Source organism: Hyposmocoma kahamanoa, unplaced genomic scaffold (genome assembly GCF_003589595.1).
Source record: "Hyposmocoma kahamanoa isolate Upper Pololo Valley unplaced genomic scaffold, ASM358959v1 202, whole genome shotgun sequence".
Taxonomy (NCBI): domain Eukaryota; kingdom Metazoa; phylum Arthropoda; class Insecta; order Lepidoptera; family Cosmopterigidae; genus Hyposmocoma; species Hyposmocoma kahamanoa.
Genome location: NW_020653726.1, coordinates 5,948,961 through 5,970,026, shown reverse-complemented (window position 1 = coordinate 5,970,026; position 21,066 = coordinate 5,948,961). Strand labels below are relative to the sequence as shown.

At 35.3% G+C, this 21,066-nt stretch overlaps 1 protein-coding gene across 1 annotated transcript in view; it reads right to left on the bottom strand.

Moving 5' to 3' along the window:
* Positions 1-21,066, bottom strand: part of LOC113226987 (vesicular glutamate transporter 1) — a 52,271-nt gene that overhangs the window by 8,531 nt on the left and 22,674 nt on the right. Inside the window, exons 3-4 of the mRNA XM_026459837.1 lie at positions 2,505-2,617; positions 233-372 (exon numbers count right to left, since the gene is read on the bottom strand). Of these exons, the coding sequence (XP_026315622.1) occupies positions 233-372; positions 2,505-2,617 (253 nt within the window). The remainder of the gene's footprint in view (positions 1-232; positions 373-2,504; positions 2,618-21,066) is intronic.

Sequence of the window (21,066 nt, the reverse complement as noted above, 5' to 3'; positions counted from 1 at the left end):
AACGGAACGGAACGGAACGGAACGGAACGGAACGGAACGGAACGGAATAGAATCATTTATTTCATATTATGAATTTCATAATATTACAATTCGAAATATAATGTCAAGGGATAACATGATCGTCATTAATGTAATTTTCTTTCTTTATTACTAAATAATATGTAAGTTTATTTTTGACTTGGAAGTTCTTAATGTCCAACTTATAGTATTTATATGTGATTTATCTACTTACGTTGTGTCTCTCAGTCATCTTCAGCTTGGCCATGCTCATGTTGCAGCGCATGCCGAACATAATGGAGAAACCGAAGCAAGCCAGCAGCGCCACCGTGTACCTCGCGCTTAGACACGGACATTCCGCGCGGATGTATTTATCTGCGATGATCAGTTTGTGAAAGTTTTCTGGTTTTAGTAACTTCAGCAATACACCAGGCAAAATATTTTGGACGGTTCTTCTACGTGCCTACGATCGTCGTGAATTTTTGCCGCCGAAAATGTGTGTCATAGCCATTGACTTTATTTGTAAGTCAATGGTCATAGCATAGAATGATAAGACAAATAGTGTAACATCACACAAATTTAGCACAGCTTATTGTATGTGTGCACGCCGCGCCGCCCGCTGCTCGCCGTGTATGGACGCACACATTCGCATAATCTCGCGCGGTACTCGAGTTGCAAAGTGCGGGTCACGCACGCTTTTCAATATAGAATTGAAAGTTCGTTCGGGGCTTAAAATATTTAAAAATATGTTTCTGTTATTTTTACTACTACAATAATAATAAAGATGATTCTAATAACGCACACACTCAACATAGCCCTGCACTAGGAAAATCCTGTGTCGCGGGTGCCATGGACACACATATAGACAACCACAAACTACACCCAAACTCACGAGAGAAATAAATGTAGGCCATACAAATATTTCTCCCGGCTTGGGAATCGAACCTGGGGCCTCTGCGTGGCAGTCCGGGATGGTAACCGTTCGGCCACGGAGGCAGTTGATGATAAAGGCTTATGTTTCAAGGTGACGGGCGCAGTGGCAGTGCCCCTAAGATCTTTGCGATTTAAAGCTCTGAGTGGCACTGCAACTGCTAGTCGTATCGCTTACCACCACGCGCACGATTTGTTCGTCCTGTCACTTAGTATTATAAAAAAAATTTAAAAAGTCCAACAAACACAAAGAAAAATTTCTTCAATCTGACTGGACTTAACCCCGCGTTTGTTGCCTCACTGTAGCTACTGCTCTTTCCTACTGAACTTGACATCAAGTCATCTCATATTAGGAATTTCTCTATGTGCCCGTTGCAAATAATAAGCTTTCTTTGGGAAGTTTCTTCACTCAGTCAAGGAGCTTTACAGCTACCAAAGACTACCAAAATAATAATGTGACAACCCTACGCTCCGAGCGACGTGTATAATTCGTAAGTATAATTAAACCACTAGTCTTAGGCTCAACTTACACTGGCTCAGAGTCGAAGCGTCTCGTCGCGTCCTGTTTTTCAACTACAATGCTTGACGACTCGCGTCGTCGTGCGACGACTCTCGCACTAGTGCGCCCGGGTCACAGTGTGGTCGACGTCAGACGCCTCACTGCGCTCAAGTTACGGCGCCCGTTTCCATACTTGCATAACACAAATTGTACTTTAATAGTGGGAAAATAGAGATGAATATGCTATAAGGGAAAAACATGACGCGTCGCGACGCTTCGACTCTGCGCCAGTGTGAGTTGAGCCTTATAATACTTTGTAGGTAGTTTCTAACGCATTGGAACCACGAACTCACTAAGAACGCTCATTTCTGCGTAATTGTGTCACACACTTATGTTAGGTTTTTTTGGGGGTTTATTCTTGCACCAGTAATGAACAGTATATGAGTGTGTATAAAAAAACGAAAGTAAATAGCCAGTAAGTGAATAAAAAACATGCGGATTATTTATGTTTTTTGAACCAACTTTAAAAAAGGAGGAGGTTCTCAATTCGACTGCATGTTTTTTGTGTCTGTATGTAATTTTTTATTACTCCGGTATTTGTGAACCGATTTTGATGATTCTTTTTTTGTTGGAAAGAGAGTACTTCAGTATTGGTCATATTTAAATTTGAAGAAAATATTCCACATCTAATGGTCGTATTCTAGAACTCTATCCAATGCTCAAGTCAGGATTGCACTGGCAACACAAGCACTGGAAATACGACCCTAATGGCAAGGACTTGAGTATGATTTCGAGTGCTTTAAACCATACTCAAATCCTGACTTGAGCATTGAGTAGAGTTCTAGAATACGACCCTAAGAGTGGCAATCTAGGGATGAATACGGTTTCGCGCACTTTCATATAACCGATTTCAATAAAATTGGCAAATGAATGTAATTCCATGAACTTTCGAGGTTGTTTTTTTTATAAAAAAATATTGTAATAAATAATAAAATTATAAATGGCTATTTAAATTTAAAGGCAGTCATCAGTGATTAAAACGTTACTTAAGTTTGGTGTACATTTTAATTTTAGGTACCTATTTTTCGTGGCGGTGGCCTATCGGGCGATGGCGGTGTTTCCAGGTCTTCGCCATCATACATCTGGTCGTAACCCTTCTGATCCACATGGAAATTCTCATATTGTGCGTTTCTGTAACAAAAGAAATTAAAAATATTGCATTTTTCTCCACAAATGTACGTAATACTAAAACTACTAACTAATAAAAATAATAAAACAGTTCTTCAGGGTGATTTCTTATCCATACATTTAAAAATCGGCAGAATCAATTTAGAACACTATAGAGATAGAGAAAGATAGAAAAAAATAGATATATTTGTTTGCAAGCATACACGGCATATATGGTTTACAAATTTGAGATTGCTTTTATACCTCAGTGTGTCGCGTCAACAATTGGCATATAAATATTAATTTAGAAATATTAAATAATGTTCGCATTCACTTTTAACGTCGTATTGTATAATATAATTAAAAATAAAAACTATTAAAGTAAGTTATAATAAAAGGAGAAACGCGTTTCAACATAATGAAAAAAATATATTGAGGATCGCTGACTTCAAAATTTAAATATCAAAAACATCATATACCGTATAAAATTAGTTACAAGCAACTCATATAGTACTTTTTCTTAATTAGTGGTGTGGGGTACAATTTCATATTTTCACGTAATACATTATATTAATTAATTTGTGCACATAGAGTAGCACTTCCTTTGGAAATACGTAGTAGTATGCTATGTCGGGTTAAACGGGTAGGAATATCGAGTTAAAAAGAAACGTTTTTAGGTAAAATACGTGTTTATATTTTTTGACAAAGGTGGTACACACCACCTTCAATACTTAATAAAAGTTTAATAAAAGTATGAAAATGATCCTAAATTGTTTCAAACCTCTGTCATATTATAAAGCTCCGTGAATAAATTATTAAATAATTATCGAACGACATTTATAATAGATTATTTTGTCAAAGTAAGTGAACAGTTTCTAAAACCCGGCTCTTATTTAAGCTGTTATCGCGCTTTTGGTTCTTTAAACAGTATTTATGTTACCTAATAAGCACGTTTTTATTTTCCGTATAATTAAACCGATCGGAAGAGGAAGCTCGCACGACAAAATAGAATTAAAATGCGCCTGACATCGCCTATTGCACGGCACCTGTGCTCGTGACAAAAAGATGAGGAGGTAATTGGAAATATCTGGTACAGTCGGCTTCTAAAACCGCTACGTAATTAAAGAGTTTTGCACAAAAGTAAAATACAAAATACAATCAGTAAAAAACCGTTCATTTAAGGATATATAAATTTAAAAAAACAATAAAAAATATTAATATTATTAGCATTATTCATTTACGTCAAAGTGACTAATGACTATGCTTATTGCAAGCAGCTATTTGTTACTGAATATTTAAAAAATGCCTACACTTTCTAAGATATCGCACACCGATCTTAAAATGTCTCACAAGCAAAAAAATCTTATTTTTTAGAAACTCCCTGCTTTCCGGTAACGAACTAGAAAAATTATAGCGATATTATACTGAGCATGAATTCATTTAAAGCCATTTTAAACAACTGCTGACTTTTACTTTTTATTTCCCAAGTTAATAATTTTTGAGTTGTGTCAATTTTAAATCGGTGTACGATATACCGTTCTAATTTATTTCTTAACATCGTTTTAAGGCCACGTCAGCACATGATCCCAAACTACTTTACTATAGAGACCCCCAGAGTTGTGAAACATTGATTTGTTCCACGCTAAAACCTACTAAATCGTTAAATGTATTAACAGCTATTTTTTTCGCGATCACCCTATAATAAAATGATTCGGCTTCATATACTGACCATTTTAAAGGATGCTAAAAAATTGGAACCATATTTATGTACATTTCTTCTTCGGGCAGTAACACAAACTGTTTGAGGCAGCCATCTTTCTGGACTTAATACAGAGCTAGAGTAAAGTAAATGGTTAGAAGTTCATATTTGTACATGCAGACATCGAAGTTTTCGAAACCTGTTCAAAATACAAAATATTTGACAGTAGTACGAATTTCAGTTTAAATTTAAACAGAACTTAGCGGTCTTTGAAATGGGATTGGTACTTTTTGTATTGATATATACCTTTTGCTTGCACCGATCAATTTGACTTTCGCTGTACTCTGGTCATGACACTAAATTTTTAAGAAAAAAACTACTTCTGTTGTATTGAGTGAACAATATTAACACTGAATAATTCCAAAAATTTCGTGCGATTTTTGCCACTAGCTAACTTTAAACCAAAAAAGATTTTTTTTTATGTTACCTTGTTTATGGTGATTTTAAAATAGGCGCTGTTTTAGGCAATGTTTTAAGTTTATTCCTGGAAAACGCCCAGAACTGTTGAATGTTAGCGGTAGTTCATTATGATAATGTCAAACGTCACACATTTTTATAAAGTTTTAAAAAAAATTTCCAGTCAGGTTGGGATGTGTATCCACCGTTTTCACCCGACATAGCCCTTTCAGATTTTCATTTGTTTCGGTCTTTATTAAATTCTTGGAGTGGACGTGATTTTTATAACCGAAGTAACCTAATGATGGCAAAAGATTGTATTTACATACATATAGACATATTTTATTAAAGTTTGATATTCATTTCTTAAATGTTTTTCATTTATACTTTGGTATCGTACGGACTTTTTGGCCAACCCTACACTGATAAGTCTTTTTTATATTCGTCTTCTTGGGATTTAAAAAAGCAATTTTACAACCTGCATATGGTTTTATGTATTTCAGTATATAAAATAAGAAATCAATCACTTGATGTGCTGTCAGACTATAATAGAAGAGTTGCGCTACATGCCGGTGTGTACGCACCCCGCGTGGAATCATTAAGAGTGGAGATTGAATTAACAGACGCTCGCGTCGTAGTACATCAGGTCTCGTTGTTTGCGATCTAATAGCCGTGACGTCAACAATTAACTTACATAGTCAAACGAGGCTTAGGAATAGGGTGACCAAAAATGTGTAAATACATATCATTACACCAGTCGTCCCGTAAATCATTGAGGTAGGTGGAGCTTACGGATCTCCACTTATTACATTCTATCATCTCATTCACTTACATCAGTTTTTTCATATCCTCTATTTCAATACTTTCGACATGACCTTTTTTGAAGATCCTTAGTCTAGTTGATACATATATTAACTACATTGGTGACGCAATAGAACAACTGTGGGACTCTGGATGAGGTGTTCAATTCCCGGTAGGACTAATTTGAGTAATAAATTTTCTAAACAGTTCTGGCCTTGGTGTTCTAAGTAGTGTCCCAGAGTGAATTCCGTTACTCTGGTACTCGTAGTACAAATAAATTCCTAATTTGTGACCAAACATTTGGTACAATCTATTAAATTATGTACGTGACCTCGAGGTCTTCCTTACCTAACGTCTACATTGTAAATGCTTTAATGAATTTTGAAACAAGGAGGCATTTTGATCCTTATTTTGTGTTTATAAAAAGCACGAAGTACGTGACAAAAGTCTATAAATAGATAATATTAATTTATGGGTTTAATGTTTAACTAAGAGGTTTGTTTATTTTGAAGGCATAAACAAAATACTATTCGTTTTGTTCTATTTTATTTGAAATTCAGGCTTGGAGGTGATAATTATCATCATTGACTTACAAATAAATGGACGACGGGTCTAATACAAAAACTACGAAAAAAATGTCCCAAGTCAACCTATTCGAAATTTAAATTGTAATGTCATCGCAGTATCGCGCTGTCCGTAGAACAAATGAAGACTAAAGCGGAGTTTGGCGCTCTGTATACGATTTTAGCGCCTTACAAGTGCGGACACTTTTTAGCGCGGACCCGACGTCCATATAATTGTAAGTCAATGATTATCATTGATAATTTTTCCAAATACTTTTTCCGTGTTTATTTAGTTTTCTCACTGTTGTCATTTTTAATCAATAGTTGAAGAGACAAATAAAGAGTCAGCACGGATATTTATCGGATACATATCGGATAACTATCAAAGAAAAGTAATACCTATCTTGATCATTCCAAACACTAACTTTCATGTTATTTTACCTAAAAGAATGGTGTGGTTATAATACGGTTAATACATTGATCCAAAGGAATCTTCTCCCCAGATTCTCATTATCAAAAATCCGTAAAATGACTCAGTATAATTTGTAATTTAAGTCAGAATTGAGAATCGGCTTTCGACGATAGAGTCATCGGTGTGTGAATTCATTTTTCCGCTGACAAAAGTGATAAACGCGGCTATCTGTCGTCGCTAGTCCCCCGTTGTAATGAATCGTAGCATAAAAGGCATAACTAAGTGGAAACAGGACGGGAGCCGCCCCTCAATGCATGTTAGCAACCGAAGTGTTACAAGAGATATGAATATAAAATTCCTTTATTAACACGGCATGAAAAATAAGCACAAGACCGGTCGTTGTGACTATGTTTGGGGATCCTTTGTCCAGCAGTGTACATCTTTCGGCTGAAAGATGATGGTGATAAATAATTATTACTGTATTTCCCACTCTCAAATTAGGGAATTCCTTATACTATGAATACCAGAGTAGCAGAGCGAGGGCACTACCCGGAACCAAACCGTAACAAATTCAGAATAGTTTAGAAATAAACTTTTTCTTCTCCTTTACTTTAATCTGCCAATTATAATTTCATAAGCAATATCTTAAAGACTTTTTAATGAGTTCTGAATCAAAATTATATTGTCTATGGTACACACCATTGAGCTGAAAAATACTGTACACAGAACTATAATGAGTTTCAAAAAAAGAACAACGTATTATTGCTAATTAAAATATTAGGACGCTACCATTGACTTACAAATAAATGGACGACGGGTCTAACACAAAAACCACGAAAAAAATGTCCCAAGTCAACCTATTCGAAATTTAAATTGTAATGTCATCGCAGTATCGCGCTGTCAGTAGAACAAATGAAGACTAAAGCGGAGTGTCGCGCTCTGTATACGATTTTAGCGCCTTACAAGTGAGGACACTTTTTAGCGCGGACCCGACGTCCATATAATTGTAAGTCAATGGACGCTACTCAAACCCTATACCGCCTCCTGATTGGCTAAATTGGCCTAAAAGTCTTGCAACGGGGCCATAAATCTTTATAAAAAAAATATTGGTTAAAATACATGCGGTACTTGGCCAGGTCTATTAAATCTCTTTGGTTTTTGTTTTGTAGCGTTTGTTTGGCTTTCGTCTAAATATGTATATGAAGAGGCTGTATGGTGGAATCTTTGCCTACCTTAGTAAATGGGTTAAAATTTATTAAAAAACAATGCATTTGATGTCAAGGATTGTTAGTGTCATAATTTTAGTTACTCGTAGAAAAAGTATTATATCCAATCGTTACATAATTAGGTCTTAAAATATCGTACCCGGTAAAGCCTCGTGGCCTAAACATGATACTCGACTTTAAGAACCCTCATTCTGCAACATTTGCACTATTTCTGATTATGTTACGGTTTAAAGTTTATCGCTGATTTCATTCTACATGGATTGGGGTACACGAAAGGAGCCTCCCCTCACGGCATACCATTGCTTTCTTGTACTATTGCGTACCTTGAGCAATAATAGGCGAATACCTCACACCGATTGGCAAATCATTCACCACGATGGCAATCACATTATTATAGTATATGCCATTGATATGATAAGAAAAAGACCTGGTTGGACCCATGACTATATCAAGCATTCAGTTTTTTTTTATAATATCAAGTAACGGGACGAACAAGTTGTGCGCCTAATGGTAAGCTACACGCTTGTCCATAACAGTTGCAGTGCCACTCAGAGCTTAAGTCGTAATGAACTGAGGGGTACTGTCATCGCGCCCGTCACCCTGAGACGTAAGTTGACAAGTCCCATGTGCCTGTAATTTCACCAGCACCCTTACCCTTCGAAACCGGGACACAGTAATGTTGACATTACTGCTTGGCGGCAGAAATAGGTAAGATGACGGTACTACTCTGGACGAACTCTTTCACAAGGAGCTCTACTGCTACTATACTAGTCTTAACCACTGGGCCACTGCGGTCGTCAGACGCTGAAAATTCAAAGTTAGACAAGTGTTAAGCTAAAACGTTCTTTAAAATTATCCTGCTTAAAACTGTTTAGAAATAATAGCTGATTAATGACATGACTGCTGAATTGTAATATATTAAATCATAGCAAATATATAGTATTTTGTAATGTTTTTAAAAATACTGACATGTTATAAAGGGTAACAAGCTTACATTATATCAAATAAACGTAGTATTTTCCAAAGTATAAAATACAATCACAAGTAACATAAAAAGCTTTTTTGTCTGTGGCCCCCTACAACCCCTGACATTGCTAATGCAGTACGCACACTGTCATTATGTGACGTCACTGTAATTACTGTTTTGTGTGTACGCCCCTTAATGGATACGCTCATTTTATGATTTAACTCTGTTATTAGTTTTTGGGGAACAGGTGAAGCAAATTGCCAAAAATTTGTAGCAAACAAAAAAGTCAAAAAAAAAGAAAAATTGGTTCTTTCAACACCATTATGCGACATATTTATTGCTTTTTGACACCTACGCCTGTTTAGTACGTTACAAAACAGGTGTTGTGCATGTCATAGAATGACTATAATAATTTTAATTATTTCAAGTGTAGTTCGCGGACCTATAGAATTAAGATATTTGAATTTTACATGTGGGTAAAGCATAGCTCCAATTCGGCTGCACTGAAATGCTTTTGGAATGAGATTAGTGTGCCACATCCCGCCCTCCATTTCCGGGTTAACTAGCGAGTACAACTTCGTTAATTGGTGCTCTGACAGTACGTCGTCGCTCCGGTTCTGGTAGTAACTATACTCAACTGTAATTACTCCTTGTTGGAGGATTTAGTTTTAAGGAAATGATACTTTGTCTTAGGTCGGGGAAGATTTTATTAGTCAATGCTTTTGCCTTTCTACATTTAGACTAGGCTGTAATATATCGCTGTTGATTATGACATTGTTAATAAGAGTATTCTGCGTAAGAGCAATTGCCCGGCTTGGCAAACAGTCGCTGGTTCGAATTCAATCGGATCGAAGGAATTTTTGTTTACATTTGTTTTATTAATAATAATAACAAACTAGTACAGTATTTTCCCAAAAAAAAAATTTATATCGTGGTAGTAAAACAACATGATATTCAATTTAATAAATATGACTTTTTTATGATAGCAAGTGACGGGACGCACCTGGCGGTAAGTTAGCCTGAGTTCGCTGCAATTTTATTTAGTTTTTTTATGATATAAGATGATGGGACAAAACACGCCTGTCCATAGCAGTTGCAGTGCCACTCAGAGCTTTAAATAGCAAAGATCTGAGGGACACTGCCACTAGGCCTGTCACTGAGACATATAAGTTTTCAGACATACAAGTCTTATGTGCCTTTAGCACCCTTACCCTTCAAAACCAGAACACAGTAATGTTGACATTACTGCTTGGCGGCAGAAATAGGTAAGGTGGCAGTACTTCCCTGGATGAAGTCTTTCACAAGGAGCTCTATATAAAAAAATACATTCTCAAATGCAATGTCAACTTTTTCCTCTTTATGATGCTTGGATTCAATTCTTTACAAGTCGCTCTAATGCGTTACACTAGAAATCAGAACTGCAAATAAATGAACTAGATAGTCGATAAATCACATTCTCAACAAGAACTCTAGAAAAGCCTCTCATAAAATACTATTAGCCCACTTTTCGCAGGTTTCCTCGACTTCTCGAAGACAGGACCTGGAACCGACGTCAAGAGAGGGAGGGTGTTGCGTATCACAATATGCACTTGAGCACCCTACTATGAATACCTATAAGTACGCAGGGAGGAACTTCACGATCTATCATTAATTAAGGTCTTTTAATTAACGCGAAATGCAGTTTGAACTTTGACATAGTTTAAACGCTTCTTTCTTGGTAGTGAATGGAAAGTGATCGGCGGCTTTGAAATTTAAAGTTGGTGATAAAGTTTTGAAGGTTAAAGGACAGGTATTGCATCGCTCAATCTGAGTTGGATTAGTTTCAAAAGATTTTAAATAAAAATTGCAAATGTTAATCATCATTCATATTGTGATTTCTGCCGTACGCTGATCGCGAAAAAGGGGCAAATATAAATGTAAATTGTAGTTTTGAGTGCAAAAAAGTATATGAAAGTGTGAATTTTTGTAAAAATAAATATTATACAAAATTACAAAATCTTTTGACATTCTTTAGACATATTTCTATGAAATGTTATATTATGATTACTAAGACTTGTCCAAAAAAATCTGTACTGAAATCCTTTCAGGCAAAGTAATGGAGATAGAAAATATCGCAATTGTGGTATGTATATTTTCGATTCCGGCCCTGAAGTACGTGGGGGTGGAAGCCATTACACCCCATAAATCCACCCTCTCTAATTGATTTACAATTGTCGGTTAAATTTGTTTCCCGACCACCCTTCGAGATCGCCGATCGCAATGCATCGCTACGGTGGATGAATAATAAAATTTAAACTACATAGAAAAAACTCGCGACAGCAAGCATATTACATTCTAAAGCGAAATTGGCAAATTTGATTAAAAGAACATCAAACATAATAGGACATATACGAGTATATACTTTAATAAGAAATATATCATATTTTTTAACAGTCTATTGTTTTTTGCCTTATCATTTTTAATACTGCTTGTATTGTTTATAATAATTATTGTGTTTCACTACGTATACAGGGTCATTTGTAAAATACTAACATCCTCCCTGGTCTATATTACTAACGTCATAAACAACAACTTTCATGTTCCATGACTTTTTACAAAACATAGTGAATTGTCCAAAAATAAGTTTAAATTGTTTGTTGTTCTATCTGACAGTTTTTAGATCTGTATTCACCCCCACTCTTGCGTTTTGCGCTTTCTTTTGTTACTGGACACAGTTATCACTATTTAAAGGGATTTAATTTTGCAACAAAGTAAAATCGGATGAATTATTAAATGTGACGTAAGAAAAGGTTTTGGTTATGACATTAGTAATATAGTCATTGTTAGTATTTTAGAAATAATCAAAACAACCATACAAACATATATACTGGCCCGGGAATCGAACCTGGAACCTCTGCGTGGCAGTGCGGCGTTGTAACCGTTCGGTCACGGAGGCAGTTACCAGCGTATCTCTTTACTTACAAAAATTGCAATTTTTTTGCTTATTCTTACACACTTTAAGAATACCTCCCTGTCTAAACCACAGAGCTTAGTGACTTGTAAATAGTAAATACGTATAACGTACCTAGTATTACTAAGTAGTAGTGATATTCGGCAAACGACACGGGCTGACTAGTTGCGGGCCGCTGAATAAAACATGTAATAAATAAATGTAACGACCTATTAACGCGGCCCGGTTACGGCCCGGACGTTTTACTACATCACTGGATATTATCAACCGTTTTAAAAATTTATATCTTAAAATAAACGTGAATATATTAAGGACCAAAGGTACACAGAGGTGCTTTTAATACTATAGAAATTAAAAACATACGTTATTTCCCTACTATTTAATTCACTGTTTTTAGTCTCACGGTTTCGTTCACCATGGTTATCAAAAACCTAAAGTGGCAGTGTGCTATGTATATACCTGTATAGGTTAGTAATTTATGCCTTTATTCTGTGGCATTTGACACGTGAGTCAGCAAATACCATTAAGCATAATAAGTACAAGCGAGCACAGAAAGCCAGTAAATAAATCAGCAGAACGATCTCGCATTTCGACACTCGCGAGCATAATAGAGTTATGACAAAAATGGCGAGCCGCGCCGAGAAAATATCACTTGGCGAACCCGAGACGCTTGTTAGCGTCTCCCAAGGTTTATTTATGGCCCGGATTTATTTTATGACCAATCCTGGATACAGACTATCGGATGGGGGAAACGGACAACAGGACAATCACTTTCATCGATCTGTTAGAAACTAAATATAAAGAGTTTAGTACAATTGGCTTTATTTACTTATTTATTAACGCTTGCGGTAAAACAACAATCTATTTGTTTTATAAAATAATGCTAATTATAGGCCTTAAGTAATTATAGGCTGATACATATTTTATATACAGGCAAGCTGTAAAAGTAACACGCTGCTATGGTTCTATGTCGAGAAACAGCTTAAAAAATATGTACCAAGCAAAAATTTTGTCCAATAAATCTGCACAAAGGAAAACAGAATGAAACGTGCTTTTCTATTTCAACTATGAATTTTATTTCATTTCGTGCGCGGAACGGCGACAAAATATGATAAAAATGGATAGCAAATAAACTAACGCCAGTATTTGTGTTTGTTTGGAGGTAGATTCTTTGCAGGGGCCTAATCTGCGTCGAGGAGCGGACCTCACGCACTGAATATTATGCTTCTGTTGATTTTTGGTTTTAGAATATTCTTTGCAATTTTATTGTAAATTGAGTAGCGACTTTCACGAAAAAGAATTCTTTCAAACTCCAGTTATTAATTTGGAAGAGGAATTTCAGAGAAAAAAAGGAAACTTATTGTACGGTGTTTTCTAGTCGCTAGTACTCACATGAAGGAATTCCCTACTATTTTAACAAGTATTTTTTTACGTAAATGTAAATTGATTTATTTTCTGATTTAAGTTAAACCACAGAACTCAAAGGATTGTAGTAAAACATTTTTGTTCTTTTGCATTTCTATTTCTATGCTGTTGTTCATTAGCAATAAATTACCAGTGTGCCCTCAACATCTAATACCCTTATAATAGATGTGGGCATTAAATGTTGTTTTATGCACACACAAGTAAATAAAACTGCATGTAAAGCCACAAGTGATCATACGTCACAAGTGCTTTTATCATATGAAAATCATAGCAATAATACGAACTACATTAAACAATTATAAACACAAAGATCGAATACAAAGAAACACCGCACTTTGGCAAAAAAGTCGTCATAAACAAAAAAACAAAAATTTTTTTATACCCCCGCACTAGGGAAACCACAGGTGCCATGGACACACACATATATATACAACCACAAATTACACCCAAACTCACGAAAGAAATAAATGTAGAAAATACAAATATTTCTCCCGATTTAATATCGAACCCGGTACCTCTACGTGGCAGTCCAGCGTGGTAACTATTTGGCCACAGAGACAGTTAAACTTCAACAAGCACTTAGACAAATTCAGTTGGGAGAGCGTCAGCCATGATATGGTGAAGGCGCTGGTTCGAATCCACCCGGATCGAATGAATTTTCTCTGTGTTCGATTTTTGCATTATAATTTTATTATAACAAACTAGTGGAGTAATTTCAAAAAAATAATAAATATCATGCTAGTAAAAACATCGTGATAATTAATAAACTAATAATACGTTGAACAAATTATGTATTTATGTCAATTTTTACAACTCTACTTTTAAGCATTAAAAGTTATCGACTAATTTTGTTCTCTTCTGAAAAGTTATCATTTTGCAGATGTGACTTTATTACACCAGGGGTGAGATTTATTTGCAGATCTACGAGAAAGTGTCCTTTGCAGAAAAGAAGTGCAGGCCGATGAGATGCTCGGCAGTCTGCGACAATAAATGAATTCCATTACGCACGCAAAGGCATCTAGAGCAGTCAGCACGAAGCGAACACTTACACAGAAATGAATAAATTATTCACAATGTTAGTACCAGTGGTAATCCAAATATTATACTAAGAAAACAAAAAGAAAAGGGAAATAATAAAGTCTCCGAAAAGGTTGTGAATAGTAGTAAAGTTCCTTGTGAAAGAGATTTTTTTATAATATTAAGTGACGGGGCGAACATGTAGTGCGCCTGATGGTAAACTACACGCCGGTCTATAACAGTTGTAGTGCCACTCAGAGCTTTAAATTGCAAAGATCTTGAGGGGCACTGCCACTGCGTCTGTCACCCTGAGATATAACTTCACAATTCCCATGTGCCTGTAATTTTACCAGCACCCTTAACTTTCAAAACTGGAACACACTAATGCTGACATTACTGCTTGGCGGCAGAAATAGGTAAGATGGCAGTACTTCCCCGTACGTACTCACATTCACAAGGAGCTCCTGCTTCCTGCTACTAAAATAGTATATATACGAAGTAAATAAAATATTACTATTATAATACGAACTTAGTGTTGAGAGGTTATGGGTTATTTTAAAATACCCGTTTATGACGTAGAAGCAGTAGAGTTCCTTGTGAAAGAGTTCGTCCTAAGAAGTACTGCCACATTATCTATTTCTGCCGCCAAACAGTAATGTGAGCTTTAATGCGTTCCGGTTTAAGGGTGCTGGCAAAATTACAGGCACATGAGACTTGGCAAACTATGTCTCAAGGTGGCGAGTGCAGTAACAACGACACTCAGATCTTTGCAATTTAAAGCTTTGAGTGGCACTACAACTGCTATGGAGAGACACACGACTTGTTCATTCTGTCACGTAGTTTTATAAACAAAAAACAAGTTTCTTTTTCATATTAAATTACGAATATTTAAATTCATAACACCGTTAATCACAGTGTCACTGTGCTAAGGCAGCCCTATACTGCTGCTACTTTGTGTAAAAATAATTTTCGAGAAAGGAAACCTTTACTGCGTCTTCGCTTCAAACACGAAAACCTCAGACAAAGAATCAAAGGCTCAATACAAACGAACTGTAAACGTTATCAACAAGCTTACGGCCTGTAAATAAATTGAAGTGAATTCGAAAACGTGAATCCCAACAAATCCTGTTTTAATTCCAGAAAGAGAGAGTTCCGATCCAGGTTAGTAGTAAATATCAATTACGCAAATACAGGGGCTTAGTTGTAATGCCTTGGATCGAGTGCGAAGTGCGAGGGTGAAGAGAAATGCGTGTCGAGGGTACTTTCAAAGGTGTTTAAGTAAAAGCTTTAGAACAAATTGTTTAGTGGCAGTAGATAACGTAAACGAAAGCTGCACAGACCAGAAATGACACTGCTTCCTTTGGATTCTCGAAGATTCTTAAAGATTCCGTTTGAAACTCTTAATCAGAGAAATTTCAAATTTCTTTATTGCGTAATATGTTGTACAAATGTAGTTGTTAAAAATAATGTTGTGATGAACCAAAACATGAACCCTGCAAGGGCACTGCAATCTTAAAATTATATTAATTTATTAACAAGGAAATCATTTTATAACATTGATCCTTATAGAATTGAAATAAAATTTAAATTACAAAATAATTAAATACAATAAAATTTGGCAAATTTGACAAATTAAATAAGTTATAAAATTAAAATTAAATTAGGTATACGAATAATGATTAAATTTTGTAAAACTTTAAATAAAAATTGAAAAAAAAAGGATCACAATCGTCAACACAGATAAAATAATAATCTACATTAATTATTTAAATATTCCTGAAGCGAATAGAAACATTTTTTAATGAGGTACTCTTTTAACGTTTTTTTAAATTTGATTACATTTCCTTCTTCCTTTAATATTATTGGGTAAATTATTATAAATTTTCACCAACATTGCTAAAGGGCCACTTCGAAACATTTCAATTTTACATATGGGCTTGGCAAGCTGTATTTTTGGTCTTAAGTTTTGTGGGCGGGAGTGGTATGGAAAGAGAGAACTAGTGAGTAAGACTCAATTTACACTGCCGCGGAAAGGAATGAAAGTGAATTTTTGTAACCAAATTGTACATAATACAATGAACTGTATGTAAATCGTGTAACGTACAAACCAGATACGTATGGTAGCTGCGCAAATTCCCGAGACTGCGCGCGAATTCTTCGGAATATGCGCAACCTGTTTTTTGGCTCGTATCTAATTTGTACGATACACAAAAATTTACTTCCATTTCGTTTACGTCAATGTACTCGTAATTTGAGTCAAAGCATTCTTGGTTTTTATATACCAGGGTTCGTGACAATTATCATTGATAATTACATGATAATTATCACGATTAAATAAATATACCTTGATATTTATAATATTAATTGGAACAACAAAATACTACCCCTTTTTTTTTAGCAATGTCATGTCATGTGATTGTATCAGAAACATACCAAACTTGTCAAATGTCAATTGCAAAAAATCACAAATCAGATCGTTTTCTTATCATTTATAGTTAGTTTTCTTACCATTTGTTATTTTTGGTTAAAAATTAAAGAGACAAAACTATGCATCGGTTTGGATATTTATCATATTGATATATATAATTAATATCGGATAAATGTCAGGTAGTTATTATGACAATAATCAAAGAAAAAAATAAGATCTTTGTAATTTCGAACTCTAATTTAAACTATTAATTTTTTGTTTGTAATTGTTCTAATTAGTTACCAAGTCACGCAAATTAATATCGCCGTTTTTTAAGAATAGTGACTGAAACCAAAATAGTTTGTATTTTGAAGTTATTTGGTTAAAATAATCACTTGACATCATTGGGTCGGTATACGATGCATCAACTTTGTACACCAGATATTTTTTACGCTTTAGTTTTTTTTAATTGAATGATTTTGGGCCTATTTTGGGCCTATTCCTACACAAAGGTGTTTTGATAATTTATTTTGCGAAACTGAAGAAGTTGCCTTCTTAACTACTATTAAAAATATATTTAACAAGTATCAATAAAAATCTGCGACTCGGGCAATTGGATAAAGATCCCTAGGGTTTCAAATTTACCTACGAATGGAAGGAACGGTGAATGATTTTAATATTCGCGACGGAACCCGGCCAGTATCGATCTCGCCAATCTGAAGGTATTGGGTCACGTTCCCAGACGTAATTGCGGAATCCTAAACACAGGCTTTAACCTTAATTACTCTGTTAATTAATTATAATTTTTATACGAGACTTATAACAATAAGATTATGTAGAATGTAAAGCGTATAGCAGAAGGCGATAATTATCAAAGCAATGATAATAATTGAAACCGACTTTTTTTTACATATTAATGATCTGAATAAAAATAAAGCAATAAGACCGCCCACTTTAGCGTCTATTTTTGTGCTCCTGATAGGCTATTAAAAATACTTGTTTGTATGATATTGTACTAAAATGGACATTACAATTTTTAAGCGATTATTTCATTTCTTTCATGGCAATTAATGTGCTCGATTCGACGACTTTGGTAGTTCAATGGTTTACCTAGGAGCGTTGGAGATGAGGTCCCGGGTTCGGTTGCCGGTGGATCAATTTTGGGAAATTATTTTTTTCCTATACTGGTTCTGGTCTGGATATTCTGGGTAATAATACCCCGGAGTGAATTCCGCTGCGCTGATACTCCTATTACAGGGTAGACTAGGCAATTGGTATAACCACATCTGGTCTCTGTTTAGGGAATCTGTGCCATTATTATTATTATAGTCAACTTCATCATGTTTGCCTATTACTGTAAAAAATATTGTTTAGTCAAATATTTTTCAAATATTTTTTAGTTTAGGCAACTATTACAATGTCGGCTTTGCAGCAGTCACTTGTTTATTTCACAAAGTCGACAAAGTAACATTTTTGATTGATTTGATACGGTCACGCTGATTTAATGGAACGCAGCCCTTGGCTCTTTTAACAACTGACAAAGGCCTAGTATGTAAGGAATTGGGTACGGCTGTTATTTACCCTCCCAATAGTTCAATCATAAAAAGAAATTGGCGTACCTGTGACGTCATAATACAATCCCGAAGGACCTCTCCCGGCCCGTAATGACATGTGAACACATAAAACATAACTATGGTGAACTGTAGCGACAAAGGACATCTAGGGAATTGAATGAGCAGTTTAATGGAATTTCAACTTTATCGCTCCTCGTTATGACTTAATTTTATGTGAAAGTTTTGGGCATTGTATTAGAGATTCAGCGACAATTTTTACATGAACCAGACTCATATAGATTTTTCTCTTGTAAGTTTCAGCAAACGAGAAAGAAAATTTAAAAAAAGTAGTACACAGATGAATTCTTTACAAAAATGTTTGGATACAATTTAATATATGCTTAGATAAGGGCGTGAACCATTATCCATTAAGCTTTTAAGGTGTAAATCCCCACAAATACTCACAGTATCCATCGCCAGAACATGTTCTCCCCGAGGATTTCACGAAATCAACAGGTGATACCGGATCTCACACCCTCTTTTCGTATTAAACAATTTACCACCTTAACCCCCACTTGGAGAGTCCAAATTTCAATTACGAGTCCCTTGAAAGACTATGTTTGTTACAACTACCTGTGGATTTATTCTAGATAACGAAGGAAACAGAATTTTAGAATAAGTACTCTTATTTTGTCAATGTTGAAAATTCCAGTTATTGTCTTAGACGAATGTTAAATTCCAAATTCGCAAGCCTTTTATCAAAGTTTCGATTTTCACTAGTTGAAAGCAATACACGTCACTTTTGTTAATAAATTTTAGTGATGATGTAATTGGTGAAAGTAATGTTGAATGATCGCGATTGTGGGCGAGCGAAGGAGCGATGTGACGTCACGGGAGCCGATATCAAACTAGCTAGAAATGCGTGCCACGCTCCCTCTGTCCTTAGTAAGAGAGATATTCTGCAATCTTTTACATCTTACGATCTTTTGTTTGGAAAAAATTCAGTTATGCAAATTTTTTTTCATGTGCTGTGAAGTACCAACTAAATGGAATTATCATAAATAACTAAAAAAAAATGTCGAAAATAAATATTTTTATTCTATTGTAAGTACCTACTGCACTGCATCAAAAGCTATTTAACGTATTGCCATAATATCACTGGCAACTTTTACAAAGTTATAATTTGAATGTCATAAACAATAATGAGGGTGTGCACCAAGTTTACGCAAATTCGTTTAAGTACGCAGGTAAACATTAATTCTAGCACATATATTATTTACAGTTATCACATTCACAATTTTATTAAATCAATTATACCTTCAAAAACAGGTGAACAATAAAGAAAACGATTTTCGTCTTGTCTTTATCAAAATAGCGGCGAATCACACTGCGGATTGATCCTATATTATGGTGACAGGAGCATGTAGAGGAAAGGTCTGTGCGCCAGAGCGAAACAACATACACCGGTAGAAAGAGAAAACAAAGGGATTCATTCAGCATCAGCAATCTTATTCTGCAAAGATTCCGTAACGATTTGATAATCAACCCCCATCTCTCCTTATCTTGCTAAAGCGAAAACCAATTTACCGGAAAGAGAGTGACTTTATCGGCAACACGCGTATTTCGTACTATTGCAAAATAACGGTGAAAATCTTGCGAACGCTCCAGATTCACAGACAATGCCCCAATTTATAACCAACTCAGTTACTAGAGCCGGAGCAGACGAGCGAAGTGAGAACAGGAGTGACTGACCTAAATCATATTACGATGCCCTACAAATCCCACGTTATTAGAGCCACAGTGTAATCGGACATTTTAATATTAAATTAACTTTAGAGGTATAGTCCGGTTTACTAGGTCTATAATGTGAATTATAGAACAATACAATGTTAATTATAATAAGGCTAATATAAACTGTATATGAATAAGAGGTGAAAGTATTTCTGGATCTAAATTGCGTGTATTTGTTTTTTCAAATAAATTAACGTTTCGAGCCCTTTACATATCCCATTGTCACGGCTGGCTGTAATGGATAAATTAGGTGATATTAACTAGTTAAAACCAGAGATTTCCAGTTGGTTGATGTTGTTTTGGAAAGTTCGAAGAAAATGTCGGTAACAGATACAAACACAGGTATTAAGTAAAAGTTATAGTGACAAAACAACTATCGATGCGCATAATCGAAACTTTTACCAAAGCGAGTTGATAAAAAAACGGTTGGCACAAAGCCAATTACATTAAAACATGGTGCGCGGGACAAAGGGCGGAGAACAATGGAACGGGGAAGGAGCCCGCGATATGTCTTTCAATGCTTTTAACTTTCCACTGATGGCGGCGAGGGAAAAATGGTGACGTCCCGCGACAAATGCCCGTGAAATAGGGTTGCCTAGAATTGTTACGTTATTCTATTATATTTTTTATATTACGTAGTAATATGGAATTAGACTAGTAATAGTCAAAAAGATAGATAAAACATTTATTGTGTGGGTACAGCACAAGATGTTACATGGTAGTATATTTAAAGGAATATTAATTAGTACAATTTTATTAATCACATACTTAGATAAACAAAATATGAAATAGATCGATTTTGTGCTAAATGGCTTTGACTACGCATACATAAATGTTATTTTATAAAGTAACCATCACCGCTTTCTGCTAGTATTACTTGGTGAATGATCACACCCATATGCAAATATACGAAAACTCATTGTATATACGATATTTTGAAATCATTAATAAAAATATTACTAACTAGGTGATAAATCTGTCATAGATTTCTCATAGATGGCGCTACGACTAAAAAGTCGTTGAAAGACCAAGTACAAAGACACGACGCAAGCACATAGAGAAATTCGTGATCCGTTGGTTCGTTCCGTGGCTTAGTTGGTATAGCGTCTGCCACGGTATGCAAGAAGACGTCGGTTCGAATCCGACCGGATCGAAGGAATTTTTTCTGAGTGTTCGATCTTTGTATTAATAATTATAACAAACTAG